Genomic DNA, 20,321 nt, shown 5'->3' on the forward strand with positions numbered 1-20,321 from the left:
TTTTTCTGTGGCTTATTTGAGTAAAATGGGCCACTGGGAATGAATTGCATACCTTTTTAAAAAGGCATTTAATAACCTATTCTGGTAAGCTCCCTGATATTTTTAGTAGCTTGACAATATGTTTTGCTCTATAAAACTCCTCTTAGCCATGACTGGGTGAAACCAAGGGAGAGGTTTTGGTTTTAATGCAAATAATGGTATGCTGTTTTTATTTCAGAAATATTTTTTTTCTTGTGTTGCCATCATGATTATTATAGTTTAGCATGTTCATGTCTACCATGTGTTTGATCCTACCCCTATTTATCCAGGCCCAGAGGAAAGAATTCCTGGTTTCCTTCATCTGATTGAGGGAAAAAATGGTTCTGTGTATTAGGTTAATACAGGTAGGAACTCTGCTGCGCTAGTTCCCTTGTGATTAACAGAGACAAAGGCTTCTTGCTGTTACATACTGACAGTCCAAAGCTAAGTTTCTCCTAAGTTTTCCTGTTGCGAACAGGCTCTGCGTGACAGGTGACTAGCAGAGCAGGTAGCTTATGCCATATGCTTACAATACCTTTTATGGGCCGTACAAGACAAGGAGAAGCTGTGGAATTCACTGGATCTCTAAAAATAATAATATTAAAAGCCTCTTCCGTGGCAGAGAGCTGCATTACTGTCGAGCATTTGTGTAGGATGGAGTAGTGTATGTGTGTGTGTTTTTTTTGAACGAGTAGTAGTAGTACAGCTGGCAAACTGGTGCCCCCTCCCCAGCTGGGGTCTGCTGCTGTGAAGCCAAAAACCATGGACCGGCCAGGCAGGGCCAGGCCAGGCTCCTGGGAGGCAAATAATCACAAGCTTGCATTGACACTGGGGCAGACCCAGGAGCTCAGGAGCTGTAACACAGATAGATAGAGCCTTTGTGCCACATTGAACATCTCTATGTATGACTTCAATTTGGCTTTGTACTGGGAAGCTTAGTTTTTAACTGGTTTCCAAAAAAACAGCTTTTCGCTTGAGCCATTAAAGGGACTCTTCAGCAGCAGGACCTGACCTTTTCTGCAAGCTGAGCCACCCCAGTTCCCAGAGGCTTAGCAAATGACTGCACCCTGCCACGATCAGCCCCTTTGCATGCAGAAAGGGCTGTGATCCCAGGCTCATGGCAATACAGTGGTGACAGCTGCTCTAACCTCTGTCACCTGTGGGCTCTGGAGGCACTGCTGGCTTGCAAAGCAGTTTTTCTGGTCTCTTGAAAAGCCTCTGAAACCCTTAAGTTCTTCACCCTTTGTAAGCAGTGAATGGCCCAGCTGTCATTTAAGTGACTCTTTTTGAACTGCTAATTGTTTCAAAGCTTACTTTGGAATTAATTATGTTTCTCAGAAAACTGCAGCAGTAAGACCCTTACTTACCCATACCTAGTATTTACTAATGTCCCTGTGAAGTCCTGCTCCCTGTTTAGCACTACGGAAACACTCATGTTCCTGAGAGAATATTAGATGCCAGCCTTTCTGCTCCTTTCTCACTAAACAGCAGGGTTTTGACCAAGTGCGAGTGTGCTGGGGGAGGGGGTTAAGAGAACATGACTAAGTGGCTTAGGTTGCTGAAACACAACCAGTTTTGCCCAACGTGGACAATTTCATAGTTATGTCTTAGAGCACAGCCTTGTCACGCAGCGAGCCAACAACAGGCTTGTTTTCCCAGGTGTATTTGCATAGACATGAATGCTGGCTGAAGGTATTTAACAGCTTAACTTGCAGCCTCTTTTGGAAAAAACAGGAAACAGTATTTCATAACCATTCAGGAGAAGCTTGAGCCTTGCGTGTCTGCTGTCAGAAATGCACAGTGCGAGAGCTCACTTCCTTCAAAGGCTAAGGTTTTGGGTCACTTAGCTCTTTCTGCTGTAAGTTGCCTTTTAGCCACACCTTAACTGAAGGGCCCTAATCCTGCCCAGACAAGGAGTGTGGAGTTGGAGCCTGCTCTTTCACCAGACTGCCGAAACTATTCCTTTTGCACATTCATACTTGATGTGCAACGTAAGTATACGCTTTCCCTGGAAGAGGCGAGATGGCTGGGGGAGCACCTCTCCTTCATGGCGAGGTGGTGGCCTCCCTCAGCTTCCTCTTTCAGACACTCTAAGGAATCTGTTCCTGGGGTGTTTTCTTTGTCTTGCTAGCTGAAACTGTCCGCAAACTGCCTAGAAAGTACTGCTGGGGCTGTGAAAATGATAGGAAATTTGAGTATGAAATAGGCCTAAATTGCCCACTTCTGCATTTGCGGGCAAAAACCAGTACTCACAGCAAACACTGTGTTGGAAGACGACCTCTGCTTTTACCTGTGGTTTGAAATGCAGCACAGGCCCTTTCTGTTTTGCCCATGATTTGCTGCCGGGAGAGCAAATTTGACCCTAAATGCCTCAGGAGAATCAAGCTATCCAAGATGATGTCCCAGTCACCACCCTGAGCAGTCTTATTTCAGTGGTGGTGGCCCCTCCAGCGCTCCTCTTCCAGCCAGCTCCCTCGTCCGCCTCACTGGTGGCGGTGCTGTAGCTGGCTCTGCCGAGGGGACGGCTAGTTCCTCGCTGCCGGCTGCTGCCCGGGGTGCTCACCACCTCTGCGGTGACCGTGCCAGCCTTCCTAGGGCTTTTCCTAAAGCAAGTGTTGCAAACAGCTCTGCAGTTTAAAAGCTGGTGTCTGCGCTAGCAGGAGTGGAAAATAACCTGGAAAAAACATTCTACCCTCCCTCTCGGACACCTTCCTGTATGCAAGCTCTCTCTAAAAACAAGCCCCTCACAAAGCCGCACTGGTATTGCCCACACGGTCCCGGAGCTGCTGTGCTAATGAAACACGGTTCTTCAGCACCTGGGTGCCTTAACCCACCTCCTGGCCACGCAGCTTGGCCACCAGCAGAGTGCCTCTGGAGCAGTGCCGGGAGCTGCTTTCCAACCCTGTTTACATCCCTCTTAGCAAACCAACCGTCCCAACCGTGCTGCTCTGCCCTGCGCGGAGCACGACAATGAGCACATGCAAGTCGGGAACAACGTGAGCTTCCTCAGCAACATTAGCGCTGAGCTGAGCACATGGGGACAGCAGTCGCTGTGGGGTCTTGATAACATAATGGCCTGGTTGTCCATGTTTCTGGTGTGCTCGAGCAAGGCTTCTCCTTAGCTGATTTGATGATGCTTTCTTGTACCTGAACTATTCATGGACGCCAGAGCATGGGCACAAGACTTTGGTGAAGGTCAGGAAGGCTTTCCGAGCCCAAGTAATTGTCAACGTTATCCAATTATGCAAAAAGAGAGCGACTGCAGGCTGTGCGAAGCGAAGGCTCTGTCCGGACTCTGCTGCAAGTCCCCCACTGCTATTTTAAATGATGCTTCCTTAAAACTTGGGCCTTTGTGATAGACATGGAAAGCTATTCCTTCATCCTCGTGCCCCAGATAAGGTCAGTGACTTGCTTGACCGTATTTTGTGTTCTGGATCATTTTGAAGTGAGATTTGGGTACCTACAAAGAGACAAAGCCACAGGTTCGTAGCCAGATGCAACAACCGACAATCGTTGTTGAAAGCGGACTCCTAGCGCAGCAATGCTCTATAGCCTTATCCTACGTTGTGATGATTTAGATAGGAAGTATTAAACTCTCTTCCTATTTCTCTGCAGGACAACACTGATTTTGGCCTTAGCTACCTCGACCAAGAATCGCTTACAGTTGTCTTTCTTTAAAGATATCATATGTCTCAGGAAGAATGAATCATGCTGAAACTTAGAACTCTGCAGTGGCTGAAGACCTAGGACTGGTGAGAAAGTCAAGCCTGGGGAAAAGATGGCTGAGGACGTTCAGTCCACAAAACTAAGGGAAGAATCATACTGCAGGGTTATTAAAAACAGGGACTCGCTTCATTAACAGGCCAGCTGCATGGAGAACCCATCCTGCTGGGCAGATTCCTGTCTCAGCTTTCTAGAGGTCACAACTGCTTTATGTATTGATTTCGACGTGCCACTATACCCAGATCAGCAGCAAGCTTGCAGACTGGTCAGAAATCTGGGCTGGCAGTAGCTGTTTCAGCATCTGAGGAAGACCTCTGAGCTTGCGTTTGGCGGGCAGCGAAGGGAGCACCACTGCAGCCGCGTGGCTGCTGCCTGGTGTCTGCTAGCTGGAAGGAGGCAGCAATTTGGCAGGTGGGACTGCACTGCTCTTTGGATACTACCTTCTCATTGCAGGCTTACCCTCTCCTGTCCCTAACGCTGCCCCGGGGACTTGTCATTCGTTGCTCTCTGGAGCAAACCAGCCTTGGGGGAAAAAAAAACCCCACCAAACACCAGCACCAGCTGCGAGTTTCAGGAGGCCCAAGGGGGATGTCGCAGTGCAGCGAGACGTTTCGAGGCAGAGCGTGAAGCAGAAACAGCTCAGACGGGCGCAGTGGAGCGGCACGAAGCAGCAGAGCAGCTCGGCTTGCCCGGCGCCTGGGCGACAGCGGAGGGAAGGCGCCAGGGCGGGTCTCGTGCTGTGCCGGTGCCGAGGCCTGTGCGCAGCTCCCTCACGCTCTGCAGGAACGGACCAGACCGCGGCAGGGACAAGAAGTCACAGTTCTCCCACCAGCTGCTCTTCGGGGCTCACCTCCAGCCCTCTCGCCCCTCCGGACCATGACCAAGCCCTCTGCTCTAGCAAGGGCAAGCAGGCAACTAGGAAATTGGAAGAAGGTATTGCACTGCCTACAGCTCCCTGAAGGAGGACACCAAGTAGGTTTGAGAGAAGAACCAGGGATGCTTTCAAGGTCACCAAAGAGACTAGGGGCACTTTGGTGTTTTTAAGTAGGTATTGCAACACAGCAGGCAAAGAAATAAGGTGATGAGAGACTCAGGTGCAAAACCCATCCTTTGGTCTGCACCCACAGGGGACAGCCCACCAGGGCAGCGCAGAGCAACCCCGGCTGCAACCCAGCCAGCCCGTCCAAAACGCAGCCCCTCCCAAAACGCAGCTGGAAACACAGCTCTCCTCCACCCTGAAACAGCAGCCCAGGGCCAAACACTTCCCCCGTGGCCGCAGGTGAAGCAATCGCGCTGCGTAACCCCGCGCTGCTGTAGCTGCGGCCCTTGCCGTTCCCCAAGGTGAGCCTCTGCAGCAATAGCGCCTGCATGAATCGTTGCACCAGTCACCCAAGAAGGACAAGCATTCAGCTGCTGTTTCCTTTCATGCATTGGGCAACGTTAACCCCACCGCCATCATACTGGTGTAAATTGTTTTAAAACAGGATGGTGAGAACTTTCTCCTTTGACAGCCCAGGACATGGGTTAGCATCAGAAACCTCAAGGATGATAGCGTACACAGCTCAGGAGCTGTAGGTATCAGTCCCCTTTTAACTAGAAAGCTTGAGAAATGTTTTTCCCTCCCTGCTTCTCCTATTAACTCTTTCTAAGTGTTCCTCCAAATTACTATTTTATTTAGCTTGGCAGTTCTCACTTTCCCCATAGAGTGTTTGGTCTAGATAAAGTCCCTGTGTCACTTTTCCGGTATCAGCTGTTTGTTGACACTGTTGGTTTTGTTCCTTCTACACAGGAGCCAATAAAACTGATAAAGACCTTTTGGCAGGGCATTAACACTTTCTGTTTGGAGTTTTTATTTTTCCCTTGCCACCTTCTCTGCACAAGCGTTTTGCAAGTGCAAAGTGTCCGTGGGCATTAGCAGAGGTCGTGCCAGCCAGGCACGGCAACCTGAGCAGCCTCCCTCGAGAGAGAGCCGCCTGCCCTCACGTCAAAGGTCTTCGTAAACCAGCTTCGCCGGAACGACCAACGTTACTGTGATTTTTCAACTACGTTCAGAAGCTCAGTGCTCCTGGGCAACAGAGAAGGCGACCGGGTGTTTTGACACAGAGCCGCTCCAACCCCGTGGCCTTACGGATGCTGCTGAACTTCTGGCACGACCACATCTGGCTGCGCTCAAGCACCAAATTCCCCTTTCAGCTTCTGCAAGTTCCCTCCCAGGAAAGGCTGGAAGAGTTCATAGAATCATAGAATCGTTTAGGTTGGAAGGGACCTCTGGAGATCATCTAGTCCAACCTCCCTGCTCAAGCAGGGTCCTCTAGAGCATATTGCCCAGGATCACATCCAGACGGCTTTTGAATATCTCCAGCGAAGGAGACTCCACCACCTCTCTGGGCAACCTGTTCCAATGCTCTGTCACCCTCACAGTGAAGAAGTTTTTTCTCAGGTTCAGATGGACCTTCCTGTGGTTCAGTTTCTGCCCATTGCCTCTTGTCCTGTTGCTGGGCACCACGGAGAAGAGGCTGGCCTCATCCTCTTGACACTCCCCCTTCAGATACTTGTACACGTTGATGAGATCCCCTTGTGATGACTTGTACACGTTGATGAGATCCCCAGTTGTGTGCTGGGATGTCACTTTGGGTCGAAAAGCAACTATGTCCCATTCTTAAAAATAGTGTTTTGCTAAGAAAGAGTCAAGATGCCAAAGGCGCACACCCGAATGCATAGCTGGAGCTCCTGAATCGAGTAGGACTGAGTTCTGCAAGGGCAAAACAGCCCGATTTAAAGGTGTTGGACAACGGAGGGACTGCCCTAATCCTCAGTAAATTGTCCTGATGGGAAATTCCTAATTAATTTAAAAAAATATAACGTCTTCCTGTCTGAATTTGCTTATTTTTAGATTTCAGAGAGCAGCCCTTGTTATATCTTCATCTGTAAATTAAGGGGTTCTTAATCATCATAAGTCTTTTCAAGTAGGCACTCGCAAGATGTTGGAAAACACAGAAGATTAACAATAATCCTAAAGATAGGAAGCCTAAGAGGAGGCCAAGACATAGACTCTCCATCAGCCTCAAACATGAAACAAAACCCCTAGGAAGCAGAAAGCGGGTCAGGTTGATCTGGACGAGCACAGAACGATAGTGTCAATACAGAGGAGAAACACAAAAAGGAAAAGCTACGCGGCACCGAGAAATCGGCCTGTGAACATAGTTGAAGGTTGCCACCGAAGGTGCCAGCGGCGGCCGAGAGGCGATCGCTGCTGGCATCGGCGCGGGGAGGGCAGGACCTCAGCCTGGAGTCGCAGCAGGGCAGCTTGCAAAGCCTTGCAGGTTAATTAAAGGTTTGCAAGCAGTCGAGGCTGGATAAAGCTCAGCCAGGGCCCGTGGGAGAGCTGGCTTTGCTGCCACGGGGCACCCAGGCATCACAGGAGCATCGAAACCCGCCCGACAGCCCCGTCTGCGAGGACGCTGCAGCGCGCAGTCCAGACTGGGGCGGCCGGCAAAGGCACCGGGAATTCAGGACTAGAACGGGATTTATTTAGTGCCCCAAAACGGGCCTTTCTGCTTGGAACAGCACCCAGATGGTACGAGAGGGAACGTCAGGGAAAGCGTGAGCTGCTGCTGAGAGAAGGGAGGTCAGAAGAAAAAGCGTGAACGAGGCCCTGGAATAAAAGCAGCGAGCGACATCCTGGCAGAGGGTTTGCCCTGGAAACAGCAGAAATGCCACTTGCTCTGGAGGTCTGGCTGGGACCAGGTGCCTCCAGCAGCCCCAAGGCAGGTATTTCCTCAGAGAAGGCCACGCAGGGGGTTCGAGCCCCGTGGGAAGGGCAGCCCCAGGGGCACCACCGCTGTGCTGGGAGGTGCCCCTGCACTGGCCACCATGGCCTCACCGAGCATCACGGTACCTGCATGGACACTCACGGATATGCTAATCCTCTCAATTATCATCACTGCCAGCAGCTGCAATTGGGCTCATTGCACAGCAAATCAAGGGGCTTTGGAGAAACCTTCACTCTTCACTTATGAGAGACAATTTAACCAAATAAATCCCAACGCACCGCATTCAAATAAGGCCATAAGTGCAAACAGGACGATGATGTTCCTGTTCTGAATTAGGGTACGTAGCAGACATCTGGGAACAGACAGAGCTTACAGCAGTCATAAAGCACCTGAGACTTGCTTAACTAGTGGTTTCTCCTTCCAAAAATCCAGCTTCATGGTATAACATCACCAAGCAGGGACACAACCAACCACCCAGAGCTGCTCAGGGAAAGGCAGCAGCATTACTCCATCCTGCTCTCATGCTCCTGGGGCACCACCCTGGTGCCTGCCCAAACCAACAGAAATCCCCCTCCTTTTCCTTGGCAGCCCCAGGCCCCTTTTTCTAAGCATTGTTTTAAACAAAAGCCATTTTCCCCAAGAGCTTGGTTCTGCTAACACTGCCAGGGTGGCACCCAAAAACCCATGGGCAGCAATGAGAAACAACATGAGCAACCACAAAACCAAGCAGCTCCAGCCCTGCTACCAAATTATAACAGCAGAAAACAAATGAAACCAAACTGCAGCACCTCCTTCCAGCCCAGCACCTTCACCATTAAGCCAGCACTGATGCAAACAGGGACTAAGGCAAAGGAGATATGTTTTACCTGCAAAGCCACCTCTAAACTTGGGGCTGGTGCTGGCATCCTCAGCCACATTGCATGCAACCACCCCACTGAAGAACCTCCTCCAGCACCTCCCTGGTGCAGCCCCAGCTTTCACTACCACCTGGTGCAAAGCACCAAGCCCAGCACAGCTGCCTCCAGCCTCCTCATTTGCAGGAGCCCCAGGGCACTAATTGCAGAAAACATCCCTCAGCTGCCAGAAAGGGGAGGCCTGACCCCCCCCCAGGGCTGGAGCAAACCCTTCCCCGCATGGGGCCGTGGATGCAGCAGCCCTTGGCCCCGCAGCCGGCACACGGCATCCACCGGACCCTCCCAAAGCAGGTCAGCAGCTCTCGGTGGTGGCATCACCCATGGCTTTTTGTTGGTTCCCATCTTTAAAATAAATAAATAAATAAATAAATAAATTTAAAAAAGGCCACTCACAAGGGCTGGTACCTTGAAAACATTTTATTTCATCACTATTTTGTGGTAGCATAAATAAGAGCCGGTGACAGCACATCGAACGTAAGGACGGGAGAGCGGTAGGCGCTAGGCACAAGGTAAATCGACGGGGAGGAGAAACCGTTGCACCGATAGTGCTAGGCAGCTTAACAGCTTGATTTACGTGAAAATATACACACACGCACATATATATATATATATATAAATATATATATAGGCAAACTAGCAGTATTTGGTGTCTTTCCCTGTGCGATAGGCCCAATTCACAGGAACGTGATCGTACGCACGCGCTGCGCTCGGCTGCTTGCCGCGCGGCTTAGCGCCCCGCGGGGAGGCTCTCGCCGCGCCGGCCCCACTGCCGCCTTCCCGGAGGAAAGGAGGAGGCAAAGTCCCTCTCGGCAGGAGCAAAAAAAAATCCCTCTCCGTTTAGGAAACCTAGGGTCTTCCTATTTATTTATTAAAAGAAAGACGATACGCCTGCGCGCGCCCCTCCGCCAGCATCTCCCCGCCACGGGTGTCAGCCCCAAAGCAGAGCCCGAGATGCTGTCGCGGTGGCCGGCCGGGGAGGGCGAGCGCCGGCCCGGTGCGTCGCCCGCGCCGCGGCCCGGAGGATTAACTCGTGACCCGAATTAATCTGCGGTGCTGTCTGCTTTCTCGGCCGGAGCGCTTGCAAAATGTAATAAGCCCTTTCTGGGAACGTGCTAGTCGAGCGAATCCACTTCCAGTTTGGTACCCAGGGGCGTCTGCGGTCACGTTTTGCATAGGAAAAACGTTAATAGCGACAAACCATCTCTACTCGCTCAAGGACGCAGCGGGTTTTTCCCTTGTCGGGGTTGAACCGAAGCTGCGCCCGAGGGGTTAGTGCCGTGCAGCGGACGCGTTGCTCTTCTACTCGCTCCAAGAAAAACGCCAGGGTGCAAATCCCACCCCAGCTTCCTTTCATGCAGTAGCTCTCGGGTATAGCGGAGCGGCCTTTTTTAGTGCTAGGCAAGACTACGAGGACGTTATTTCCAGTTAGCGTGCGGGCTCTTGGCAGGTCACTTGACTTCTGGCTCATATTCTGCATAAGTGGGTACAATAAAATTAAAGAGCGAGTATAAACAAAGAAAGTTTATTTATAAAACGTCCCGGGAAGTTAATTATTCTTCGGGCTGTTACGTAAGTTTTTTAACTCCAACTGTAGCTGCCGGATGCGTATGTCTTTCTGCGAGAGCTCGTCCTTCAACCGCCGGATCTCGTCCTGCTGCCGGAAGAACATGCGGAGCAGCTTGGGAGAAAGGAGACAGAGCTGCGGGGACGGCGCTGGCGCTTGCCGGGCCCCAGCTGGCCGCCAGGGCCGGCCGCTCGCGCCCGGCCGATTTCCACCCTCCAGGCCGGGGACGTCGCCCGCGCCCCAGCCGCCAGCTCGGCTCCAGCCGCCGTCCTCCCTCCCGGACCGAGCGCCGACCGTCTCCACGGGGAAGCGTTTCAATAGGAAGGTTTAGGAGCTCAGCGCCGCTCTTTTTTTTGGGGTGGGGGGAACGCTCACCTCGTTCTCCGTCCGCGGCGGCACGTTCTCCAGCAGGTCGATGCCGTTCACCACCACGCTCTTCTTCTCGCGCGCCGGCGCCTTGAAGACAATTCTGGAGGTCTTCTTGTAGCCCTCCTTCAGCGACATCAGGATGGGATCTGGGGGGGCGGAGGGAGCGGGCAGGGGCTCAGCGCGCGGCCCCGTCCCACCGTCCGTCCGTCCGTCCCGGGGGGCGCGCGCAGCCCGCCGGCCCCGCGCCGCCGCCCCACCGTACCTCTGTTCATCCCGCTCAGCCACTCGTCCGGCGTCAGCGCCGGCTCCGTGCCCGGCGTCATGGGGTAAATGTCCTCCTGGTACGTTTCTGACTAAAGGCACGGGGGAAGAAGAGCAAGCGTCTCCGCCAACGTGCTGGCCGGAAGCGGCCGCGCGCTCGCCGCTTTGGCAGCGCGGCCGCAGCACCCGGCAAAAGCAGCGGGCACCCGGCAAAAACGACGAGCCGCGCTTTCACCGTTAGCGCAAACGGGAAGGGAAGAGTCCTGGCCGTGCCTGCTAAACGCACGCTCGGGCAGCGGGTCACCCGGCAGCCGCACCGAGCTGCGCACGGCGCTCAGGGGTCCGCGTCCGTCCCAGCCGGGCCGCGCTCGAGCCGCAGGCAGCAAAAATTCACGGTATGCCCCCGGCCCGCAAACCGCACCGGCAAGTCTCCCAAAAGCCATCGGCTTCGCCCCGGCTGCCGCAGCAGGCGTCCGGGGGGGGGGGCTCCGCGTCCTGCAGCCCCCGCCGCCCCGCAGCTCCTGCTCCGGCTGCAAACGCCCCGCGCTGCTCCGGCCCCGGGGGCACAATTTTTAGCAGCCGCGATGCCGCGCGAGACGAGCCCTCTGCTGCGCCGCTCGAGCGAATTTTGCACAAAGCAACAGCAGCAGCAGCAATGCAGAAATCCAACGTTTCCAGAAGCCCAGGGTAAAAAAATCATGAGCATCAGGATAATGAATCTCCCGCCCCGGACCCGCAGCCCGGCCGGCTGGGGACCCCGCGGGTGTCCCTGGCCCCGTCCCCGCGCGCGCAGCACTCACCCGCCGCGGCACGATCATGGAGATGGGCTCGATGAGGCCCTTGAGGGTGACGAGCTTGTAGAAGCGGAAGACCTCGCAGGCCGACACGTCCAGCCCGTGCTTCGGCATCACCCCTGCGGCGGAGGGGCGGTGTGAGCGGGGCCGCGGGCGCCCTCGCTGCACCCCCGGCGCGGGGGGCCCATCCCTCGCCCCGCCGCCGCCAGCGCCCTCGTCCCCGCGGCGAGACCCGGATGCCACCCGATTCGTGGCGCCGTTGGCACCTGGGCACGGGACGGGGCCCCAGAGGGGGGGACGGGGGCCAGGACGGGGCGCTTGCAGAATGGAGCAAAAGGCAGGAAAAACTGTAGCACCCGGGGTCGCTCGGGACAGGTCTGGGGGCCAAAACTGCAGCACCCGGGGTCGCTGGGGACAGGCCTAGGGGCCAAAACTGCAGCACCCGGGGTCGCTCGGGACAGGTCTGGGGGCCAAAACTGCAGCACCCGGGGTCGCTCGGGACAGGTCTGGGGGCCAAAACTGCAGCACCCGGGGTCGCTCGGGACAGGCCTAGGGGCCAAAACTGCAGCACCCGGGGTCGCTCGGGACAGGTCTGGGGGCCAAAACTGCAGCACCCGGGGTCGCTGGGGACAGGCCTAGGGGCCAAAACTGCAGCACCCGGGGTCGCTCGGGACAGGTCTGGGCGCCAAAACTGCAGCACCCGGGGTCGCTCGGGACAGGTCTGGGGGCCAAAACTGCAGCACCCGGGGTCGCTCGGGACAGGTCTGGGGGCCAAAACTGCAGCACCCGGGGTCGCTCGGGACAGGTCTGGGGGCCAAAACTGCAGCACCCGGGGTCGCTCGGGACAGGTCTGGGCGCCAAAACTGCAGCACCCGGGGTCGCTCGGGACAGGTCTGGGCGCCAAAACTGCAGCACCCGGGGTCGCTCGGGACAGGTCTGGGGGCCAAAACTGCAGCACCCGGGGTCACTCGGGACAGGTCTGGGGGCCAAAACTGCAGCACCCGGGGTCGCTCGGGACAGGTCTGGGGGCCAAAACTGCAGCACCCGGGGTCGCTCGGGACAGGTCTGGGCGCCAAAACTGCAGCACCCGGGGTCGCTCGGGACAGGCCTAGGGGCCAAAACTGCAGCACCCGGGGTCGCTCGGGACAGGTCTGGGGGCCAAAACTGCAGCACCCGGGGTCGCTCGGGACAGGCCTAGGGGCCAAAACTGCAGCACCCGGGGTCGCTCGGGACAGGTCTGGGGGCCAAAACTGCAGCACCCGGGGTCGCTGGGGACAGGCCTAGGGGCCAAAACTGCAGCACCCGGGGTCGCTCGGGACAGGCCTGGGGGCCAAAACTGCAGCACCCGGGGTCGCTCGGGACAGGTCTGGGCGCCAAAACTGCAGCACCCGGGGTCGCTCGGGACAGGTCTGGGCGCCAAAACTGCAGCACCCGGGGTCGCTCGGGACAGGTCTGGGGGCCAAAACTGCAGCACCCGGGGTCGCTCGGGACAGGTCTGGGCGCCAAAACTGCAGCACCCGGGGTCGCTCGGGACAGGTCTGGGGGCCAAAACTGCAGCACCCGGGGTCGCTCGGGACAGGTCTGGGCGCCAAAACTGCAGCACCCGGGGTCGCTCGGGACAGGTCTGGGCGCCAAAACTGCAGCACCCGGGGTCGCTCGGGACAGGTCTGGGGGCCAAAACTGCAGCACCCGGGGTCGCTCGGGACAGGTCTGGGCGCCAAAACTGCAGCACCCGGGGTCGCTCGGGACAGGTCTGGGCGCCAAAACTGCAGCACCCGGGGTCGCTCGGGACAGGCCTGGGGGCCAAAACTGCAGCACCCGGGGTCGCTCGGGACAGGTCTGGGGGCCAAAACTGCAGCACCCGGGGTCGCTCGGGACAGGTCTGGGGGCCAAAACTGCAGCACCCGGGGTCGCTCGGGACAGGTCTGGGCGCCAAAACTGCAGCACCCGGGGTCGCTCGGGACAGGTCTGGGCGCCAAAACTGCAGCACCCGGGGTCGCTCGGGACAGGTCTGGGGGCCAAAACTGCAGCACCCGGGGTCGCTCGGGACAGGTCTGGGCGCCAAAACTGCAGCACCCGGGGTCGCTCGGGACAGGCCTGGGGGCCAAAACTGCAGCACCCGGGGTCGCTCGGGACAGGTCTGGGGGCCAAAACTGCAGCACCCGGGGTCGCTCGGGACAGGTCTGGGCGCCAAAACTGCAGCACCCGGGGTCGCTCGGGACAGGCCTGGGGGCCAAAACTGCAGCACCCGGGGTCGCTCGGGACAGGTCTGGGCGCCAAAACTGCAGCACCCGGGGTCGCTCGGGACAGGTCTGGGGGCCAAAACTGCAGCACCCGGGGTCGCTCGGGACAGGTCTGGGGGCCAAAACTGCAGCACCCGGGGTCGCTCGGGACAGGTCTGGGCGCCAAAACTGCAGCACCCGGGGTCGCTGGGGGCAGGTCTGGGCGCCAAAACTGCAGCACCCGGGGTCGCTCGGGACAGGTCTGGGGGCCAAAACTGCAGCACCCGGGGTCGCTCGGGACAGGTCTGGGCGCCAAAACTGCAGCACCCGGGGTCGCTCGGGACAGGTCTGGGCGCCAAAACTGCAGCACCCGGGGTCGCTCGGGACAGGTCTGGGGGCCAAAACTGCAGCACCCGGGGTCGCTCGGGACAGGCCTGGGGGCCAAAACTGCAGCACCCGGGGTCGCTCGGGACAGGTCTGGGCGCCAAAACTGCAGCACCCGGGGTCGCTCGGGACAGGTCTGGGCGCCAAAACTGCAGCACCCGGGGTCGCTCGGGACAGGTCTGGGCGCCAAAACTGCAGCACCCGGGGTCGCTCGGGACAGGTCTGGGGGCCAAAACTGCAGCACCCGGGGTCGCTCAGGACTGAGGGCCAAAACTGCAGCAACCGGGGTCGCTCGGGACAGGTCTGGGGGCCAAAACTGCAGCACCCGGGGTCGCTCGGGACAGGTCTGGGCGCCAAAACTGCAGCACCCGGGGTCGCTCGGGACTGAGGGCCAAAACTGCAGCACCCGGGGTCGCTCGGGACAGGTCTGGGGGCCAAAACTGCAGCACCCGGGGTCGCTCAGGACAGGTCTGGGGGCCAAAACTGCAGCACCCGGGGTCGCTCGGGACAGGTCTGGGCGCCAAAACTGCAGCACCCGGGGTCGCTCGGGACAGGTCTGGGGGCCAAAACTGCAGCACCCGGGGTCGCTCGGGACTGAGGGCCAAAACTGCAGGAACGGGGCGCCCCGCCGGGCTCCTTACCCAGGCCTTTCTGCGGGGCCGGCGAGCGAAACTCCATCAGGTAGCTCAGGTAGGGCTTTTCGGAGCCGATCTCGTAGTAGCGGATGTTGCCGTCTCCCTGCGGCGGGCAGGGAGCGGGGTGAGGGCCGCGGCCGGGCCAGCATCGGCCCCCGGCCGCCCTCCCGCCTCTCGGGGCGATGCCCTGCCCGCGCGCTGGCGCGGACCGCAGGGAGGCACGGGGGGGCCGCGGCACCTGGCGTTGAAGCCACCCGAGTCGGCGCCGCCGCGGGCCGGACCTGCCCCGGCCCCGCGCTAGCTAACGCAACCCTGCCCTAAAACGAGGACGACCAACTTCTGCCGCTCCCCCCGCCGCGCTCGCCCCGGGCCGACGCTTCGCGCTGCTGCGGCAGAAGAGGCGGCGGCGGCGAGAGCAGCCCGACGCGAAGCGCGCCGCTCGGCGGCCCCGGCCCCAGCGCCGACCCACCTTGCCGGCCAAGTACAGCATGTGCGTGTCCGCGTCGTAGAAGGGGAAGAGGAGGCCCGAGAGCCCGTCGATCTCCTCCTCTATGAGGGGCATGGACAGATCTTCCTGCGCAACGGCAAAAGCGGTTGGCGGGAGGGCAAGGCGGGGAGCGTGCCGCGGCGCCGGGACGGGCATCGCGCCGCCGCCAAAGGCAGGAGAAACCCCGGGAACGGCTGCTTTAGGGGCTGGGGGTCTGGGTTTTGTTTTGCCGGGCGGCATCCCAGGGGAAGGGGGCAAGGTAGGCACCGCCGAGCGGCCCCGGCCCCCCCGCACGCCGCCGCTTCCCCCGCCACCTCCTACCGCATGCCGCTTTTCCCGAAACGCCCCAAGGGGGGCAGGCAGCGGGCTCAGCGCTCCCGCTCGGCGCCGAACCCGCCGCCGCGGCTCAGCCGAGCTCCCCGCGTGTGTCCCCCCCCGTCCCCCGTCCCCCGGCGCCGACCTGGTCCCAGAGGGCGATCTGCCGCGTGTTCCAGCGCGAGACGCCCGTCGTCAGCAGCCGCTTGGTGCTCCCCAGGAAGACCACGCGGTTCACGCGGTGGTTCTTGCAGCTGGCCTCCTGCAAGACAGCCCGCGCTCGCCGTCACCCGCCTCCCGCCCCGGCCGAGCCGGCTGCCGGCCCCTCCAACGCTGCTCCCTGCTCCGGACGGCGCAACGCCGCCTCTCGGCCGGGCAACGACCGGCGCCGAGGAGCCGCCTTGCCGTGGCCGGAGCGTGGAGCGGGCAGCTCCTTTTGCAAAAATACAGCACAGATCGTCCCGAAGTTCTCCGAAATCACCGTCTCCCTCTGAACTCCGGCTCTTCCGGGAGCTTTCGGCGTTTCCCCCCCGCTAATTCCTGTTGTTTCCCACGTAGCTTTACTTAATAAAAGACTCAAAGCTTCCACCCAGGCTAAGGCTCGCTCCTCCCCATCACCTCGGCTCTGCAGATCCCGGCGCAGGCACAAACGCCGCTCCCTGACCATCAACAGCCCCCGGCCAACGTTTCGACGTGTTTCGCGAGGGTCCCCCCTTCCCCGGGGATCTGACTTCTAAAGGCAGCTGGCCGGTGGCGTGGGGGCCGGGCTCGCGGGGAGGGACGCGGCTGCTGCCGACTGCCCCCGCGGAGCCCCAAACCCTGCCTGGCCGGCCCTTCACCTGCAGGACGCGGCCGGAGCGCGGCTCGACCACGCGGAGCCGCTTGTCCTTGCAGGTGGTGGCCAGCAGGCTGCCGTCGGCGTTGAAGGACATGCAGAGGATGACGTCCGCGTGGCAGTCGATCATCTTCACCGGCTCCCCGATGTCCAGGTTCCAGATGAGCACCTGCCGGTGGGTGGGTGGGGGGGTGAGGACGTCCCCGGGGGGGCCCTTGTGCAAAACTACCGAAATTCGACCAGGACGAAGCAAAGCCCCCCCGAGCCGCCGGCGGGCCCAGAGCGGGGACGGACCGTGGTGGCCCTGCCACCCTGCTCCGCTAATCCGGCTGCTCCATCGCTAGCGGTCGGTACCACCCGGCCCTTCCCGCCGGGAACGGGGATGAGCTCCGTAACCCGTCGCCCCCCAAATTCCCAACCGGAGGGGGAAAGCTGGGCTCAAAGAGCCGTTAGCCGAGCATCAAACCCCGGGAGCAGGGAAACCCGGTGCAATAACGGCCAACGCGGTGGCGGAGCGCCGGGAAACCCCCCGGAAAAGCCCCGGCGTGAGGTTGACCCCGGCGGCGGTGGCTCACCTTATAGTCGTAGCCGGCGCTGAAGAGGATGTTGTTGGTGGTGGGGTGCCACTCGACGAGGCCCACGCGCCGGCTGTGCCCGTACAGCTCCAGCACCGCCTCCGTCATGTTCCGCTTCAGGCCTCCCTCGGGGATCTCCCATATCCGGACCTGGGCGGGGGGACGCGCGGCTGGGACGCCGGCCGGGCTCCGGCGAGGGCGAGCCGGTCCCTCCGGCTGGCAACAACGCGCGGGAACCGAAGGGGCCGGTCCCTGCCCGCGGCCCAAGCCGAGTCAGGCAGGACGACTCTCCAAACCGGTTTTGGCAAGGAGCACGCAACCCGGCCCGAAGGGCGTCCAAGTCCCCCCTCACCCCCCACCGCCATTGCGAAACCGGCAGGTTATGACACGGGTGTTACCAAACCTCCGGCCGTGCCTGGCTGGGGCGAGCTCGGCACGCCAGGGACCCGCCTGCGCCGAAGCGCCCGCCGGCCCGGCCGGCTCTCGCCACCGCAGCAGGAGCTGTCACAGAATCACAGAAGGGTTGAGGTTGGAAGGGACCTCTGGAGATCATCTAGTCCAACCCCCCTGCTCAAGCAGGGTCACCTAGAGCACATGACCCAGGATCGCGTCCAGACGGGTTTTGAATATCTCCAGAGAAGGAGACTCCACCACCTCTCTGGGCAACCTGTCCCAGTGCTCTGTCACCCTCGCAGGAAAGGTTTTCCTCAGGTTCAGATGGACCTTCCTGTGGTTCAGTTTCTGCCCGTTGCCTCTCGTCCTGTCACTGGGCACCATGGAGAAGAGTCTGGCCCCGTCCTCTTGACACCCTCCCTTCAGATACTTGTACACATTGATGAGATCTACTCTCAATCTTCTCTTCTCCAGGCTGAACAGACCCAGCTCTCGCAGCCTTTCCTCATAGGAGAGGTGATTCAGTCCCCTAATAGTCTTGGTAGCCCTCCGCTGTACTGTCTCCAGGAGCTCCATGTCTCTCTTGTATTGGGGAGGCCAGAATTGACCACAGCACTCCAGGTGAGGCCTCCCCAGGGCTGAGGAGAGGGGCAGGATCCCCTCCCTCGACCTGCTGGCAACACTGCCTAATGCACCCCAGGATGCCATTGGCCTTCTTGGCCACCAGGGCACATTGCTGCCTCATGGTCAGCTTGTTGTCCACCAGGCCTCCCAGGTCCTTCTCTGCAGAGCTGCTCTCCAGCAGGTCAGCCCCCAGCCTGTCCTGCTGCATGGGGTTATTCCTCCCGAGGTGCAGGACCTTGCACTTGCCTTTGTGGAGCTTCAGGAGGTTCCTCTCCGCCCAGCTCTCCAGCCTGCCCAGGTCCCTCTGCATGGCAGCACAGCCCTCTGGTGTGTCAGCCACTCCCCCCAGGTCGTTATCATCAGCAAACTTGCAGAGAGTGCAAGTCACCTGCCACCGGGACGCAACTCGGCCGCGGGTCTTGGGCGAGGCACGGGGCAGCGCTCGGGGCGGCCGCCTGGCGAAACGCCCGCGGGTCCCTTCGGGCTGGTGGCACCTCTTGCCTTCGGCTAGAAAGGCGGCCCTAAAAGTGACCGCGGTCACTGTGCCCTGAAAACGGGCGTATGGGAACCAAACGCGGTACTGACAGCGCTTGTCAGGCAGTTAGGCTGGCACAGCGGGCGCTAAGCCGAAGCGAAGCAGGGCGTTTCAGAGACTTCAGCTCTGTCCCCTCCGGGGATGGAGACGAGGCTTTTGGGAAAGTTCTCTTGGAGAACCCAGCTGAAACGGCAGCACCCGCGGTTGGGCCTGGGCGCTCCCGGGGTCTCTGCCCTCCTCCCGATGCCCCCAGGCAGAGCAGGCTTCCTCTGCCATCCCAAACCTCCAAGCCCTTCCTGATGAAGTTTGCATGGAAATACGCTCTGTTTCGGCAGAGAAACACGTCCTGCAGAAACGCACCGTCCTGCCAAATCCCGCGTAGCGCCGCCTGCCCGGGCGTCAAGATGTCGGGCGCGAGACGAGGCCGCCGACGGGTACGGCTGGCTACGGGCTCGGCAGCGAGGCAGCAATTACAACCCGGGCTCCAAACCGCGCTCGCCCGAGACCGCTCCCCAGCGAGACCGCCGCTAACCGCGGCCGTTAACATGAGATACCGCCGAGCTGCAAAATCCTCCCCACCACCTAGAAGATCAACCCGTAACGATGCCCTGGGGACACGACTGCAAGCAGTGCCCTCTCCGTGCAGGGCACGCTCAAGGAAGGACCTAAACGTCCCAACTGCTCCAGGCTGCAGATCTGGTTCTCGGCTCCTCATCGGCGGTTCCTCGCAGCAGCCCAGGGTTACACGCAGGTGACAAATTCTTGGCTACATCACGCAGAAACACCCCGTTTTCTGCAGCCTGGACTCAAGGAGGACCTGGACTTCTTCCCTCTGCTTTAAAGGTTACAGCCTCGAGCTCGAACGCTGCGATTCTACGCCAGCGATGTGCCCGCCGCGCTGCGGCCGTGCAGCCGAGCGGGAGCGCGCCGTCCCCGCAGCTGCTTCCTGCGGCTCCGAGAGCAACCAGTGAGGACTCGCTCTAAGGCACATGGTGCTCAAAGTCCGGACGGCAACGAGCAAAACCCAGCGCATGGCGCTGGGAGACGATACGGTGAATCCGAGCCAACCGCACGCGCTCATTGCAGAGGCAACCCACCTCCGTTAGGAGGAGCACGGCCGGCGACCTGGGCAAAGCCGTTCCCCCTTCTACCTGGAATAGCATCTCCAGCTTTGGGACCCCAGTCCAAGGGAGACGGGGAGAAACTGGAAGAGATCAAGCCAAGGGCTACCACGACGGAGTCAACCTCCAAGAAGGGGCCGAGAGAGCTGGGCTGGTTTAGCCTGACGAAGAGGAGGCTAAAAAAAGAGGGATCTAATCGCGGCATGCAGCATGTGAAGGAGGTTGCAAGGGAGACGGAGCCAAACTCCTCCCAGCACTGCCTGACGCTAGCGTGATGGGCAACGGCCACGGGCTGCGGCCTGGAGGCTCAGGCTGGACCTTAGGAAACCCTTCGTCACTAGAGAGCAGCGCAGCCCTGCACAGGTCCCCAGCGAGGTGGGGGACCTCCGTCCCTGGAGGTTTCAAGACTCAGCTAGACAAGACCATGCTCATCTCGGGCTGGTGATGCTCCGGCTGTAGGGGGAGGCTGGAGCAGAGACCTCCAGGAGTCTCTTCCCACCAGCACTTCCACGACTCTGGAGATGAAAGGGAGAAGAGACCTGGGTGCACCAGGCAGCCTGCGGGGCAGTTAACTTCCCAGGCTCATCAGTGGTGGCTTGGGAAGCCGTCCCCGTTCCCTCCCTCTCTCCCAGCACCTCCAACAGCCTCACGGAGCGGGTTGCAATTTAAAGCGGAGGACAGCTCACCATGATTCATGGCCACAGTCTGAATTTTTTCCCTTCAGAAGCTTCCTTGACAAGCTTTCAGCTAATAAAACATGCCACTATGCTGAAGAGGAT

At 59.3% G+C, this 20,321-nt stretch overlaps 1 protein-coding gene across 9 annotated transcripts in view; it reads right to left on the reverse strand.

Annotated features, from left to right (window-relative positions):
• Nucleotides 1-8,830: 8,830 nt before the first annotated feature.
• The window catches only part of CORO2B (coronin 2B), a 41,821-nt gene continuing 30,330 nt past the window's right edge, over nucleotides 8,831-20,321 (reverse strand). For 8 of the 9 annotated variants that reach the window (XM_068958507.1, XM_068958512.1, XM_068958508.1 and 5 more), the window contains 9 exons: nucleotides 16,870-17,019; nucleotides 16,299-16,463; nucleotides 15,605-15,721; nucleotides 15,127-15,231; nucleotides 14,664-14,760; nucleotides 11,423-11,535; nucleotides 10,624-10,714; nucleotides 10,368-10,507; nucleotides 9,935-10,106 (listed from right to left, as the gene is read on the reverse strand). In XM_068958507.1, coding sequence (XP_068814608.1) covers nucleotides 9,975-10,106; nucleotides 10,368-10,507; nucleotides 10,624-10,714; nucleotides 11,423-11,535; nucleotides 14,664-14,760; nucleotides 15,127-15,231; nucleotides 15,605-15,721; nucleotides 16,299-16,463; nucleotides 16,870-17,019 — 1,110 coding nt within the window. In that variant the 3' untranslated portion in view covers nucleotides 9,935-9,974. Of the gene's footprint in view, nucleotides 10,107-10,367; nucleotides 10,508-10,623; nucleotides 10,715-11,422; nucleotides 11,536-14,663; nucleotides 14,761-15,126; nucleotides 15,232-15,604; nucleotides 15,722-16,298; nucleotides 16,464-16,869; nucleotides 17,020-20,321 lie in introns of all 9 variants that reach the window. The other variant, XM_068958513.1, reaches the window with a different exon arrangement.

Source organism: Struthio camelus, chromosome 12 (assembly GCF_040807025.1).
Source record: "Struthio camelus isolate bStrCam1 chromosome 12, bStrCam1.hap1, whole genome shotgun sequence".
Lineage (NCBI taxonomy): Eukaryota > Metazoa > Chordata > Aves > Struthioniformes > Struthionidae > Struthio > Struthio camelus.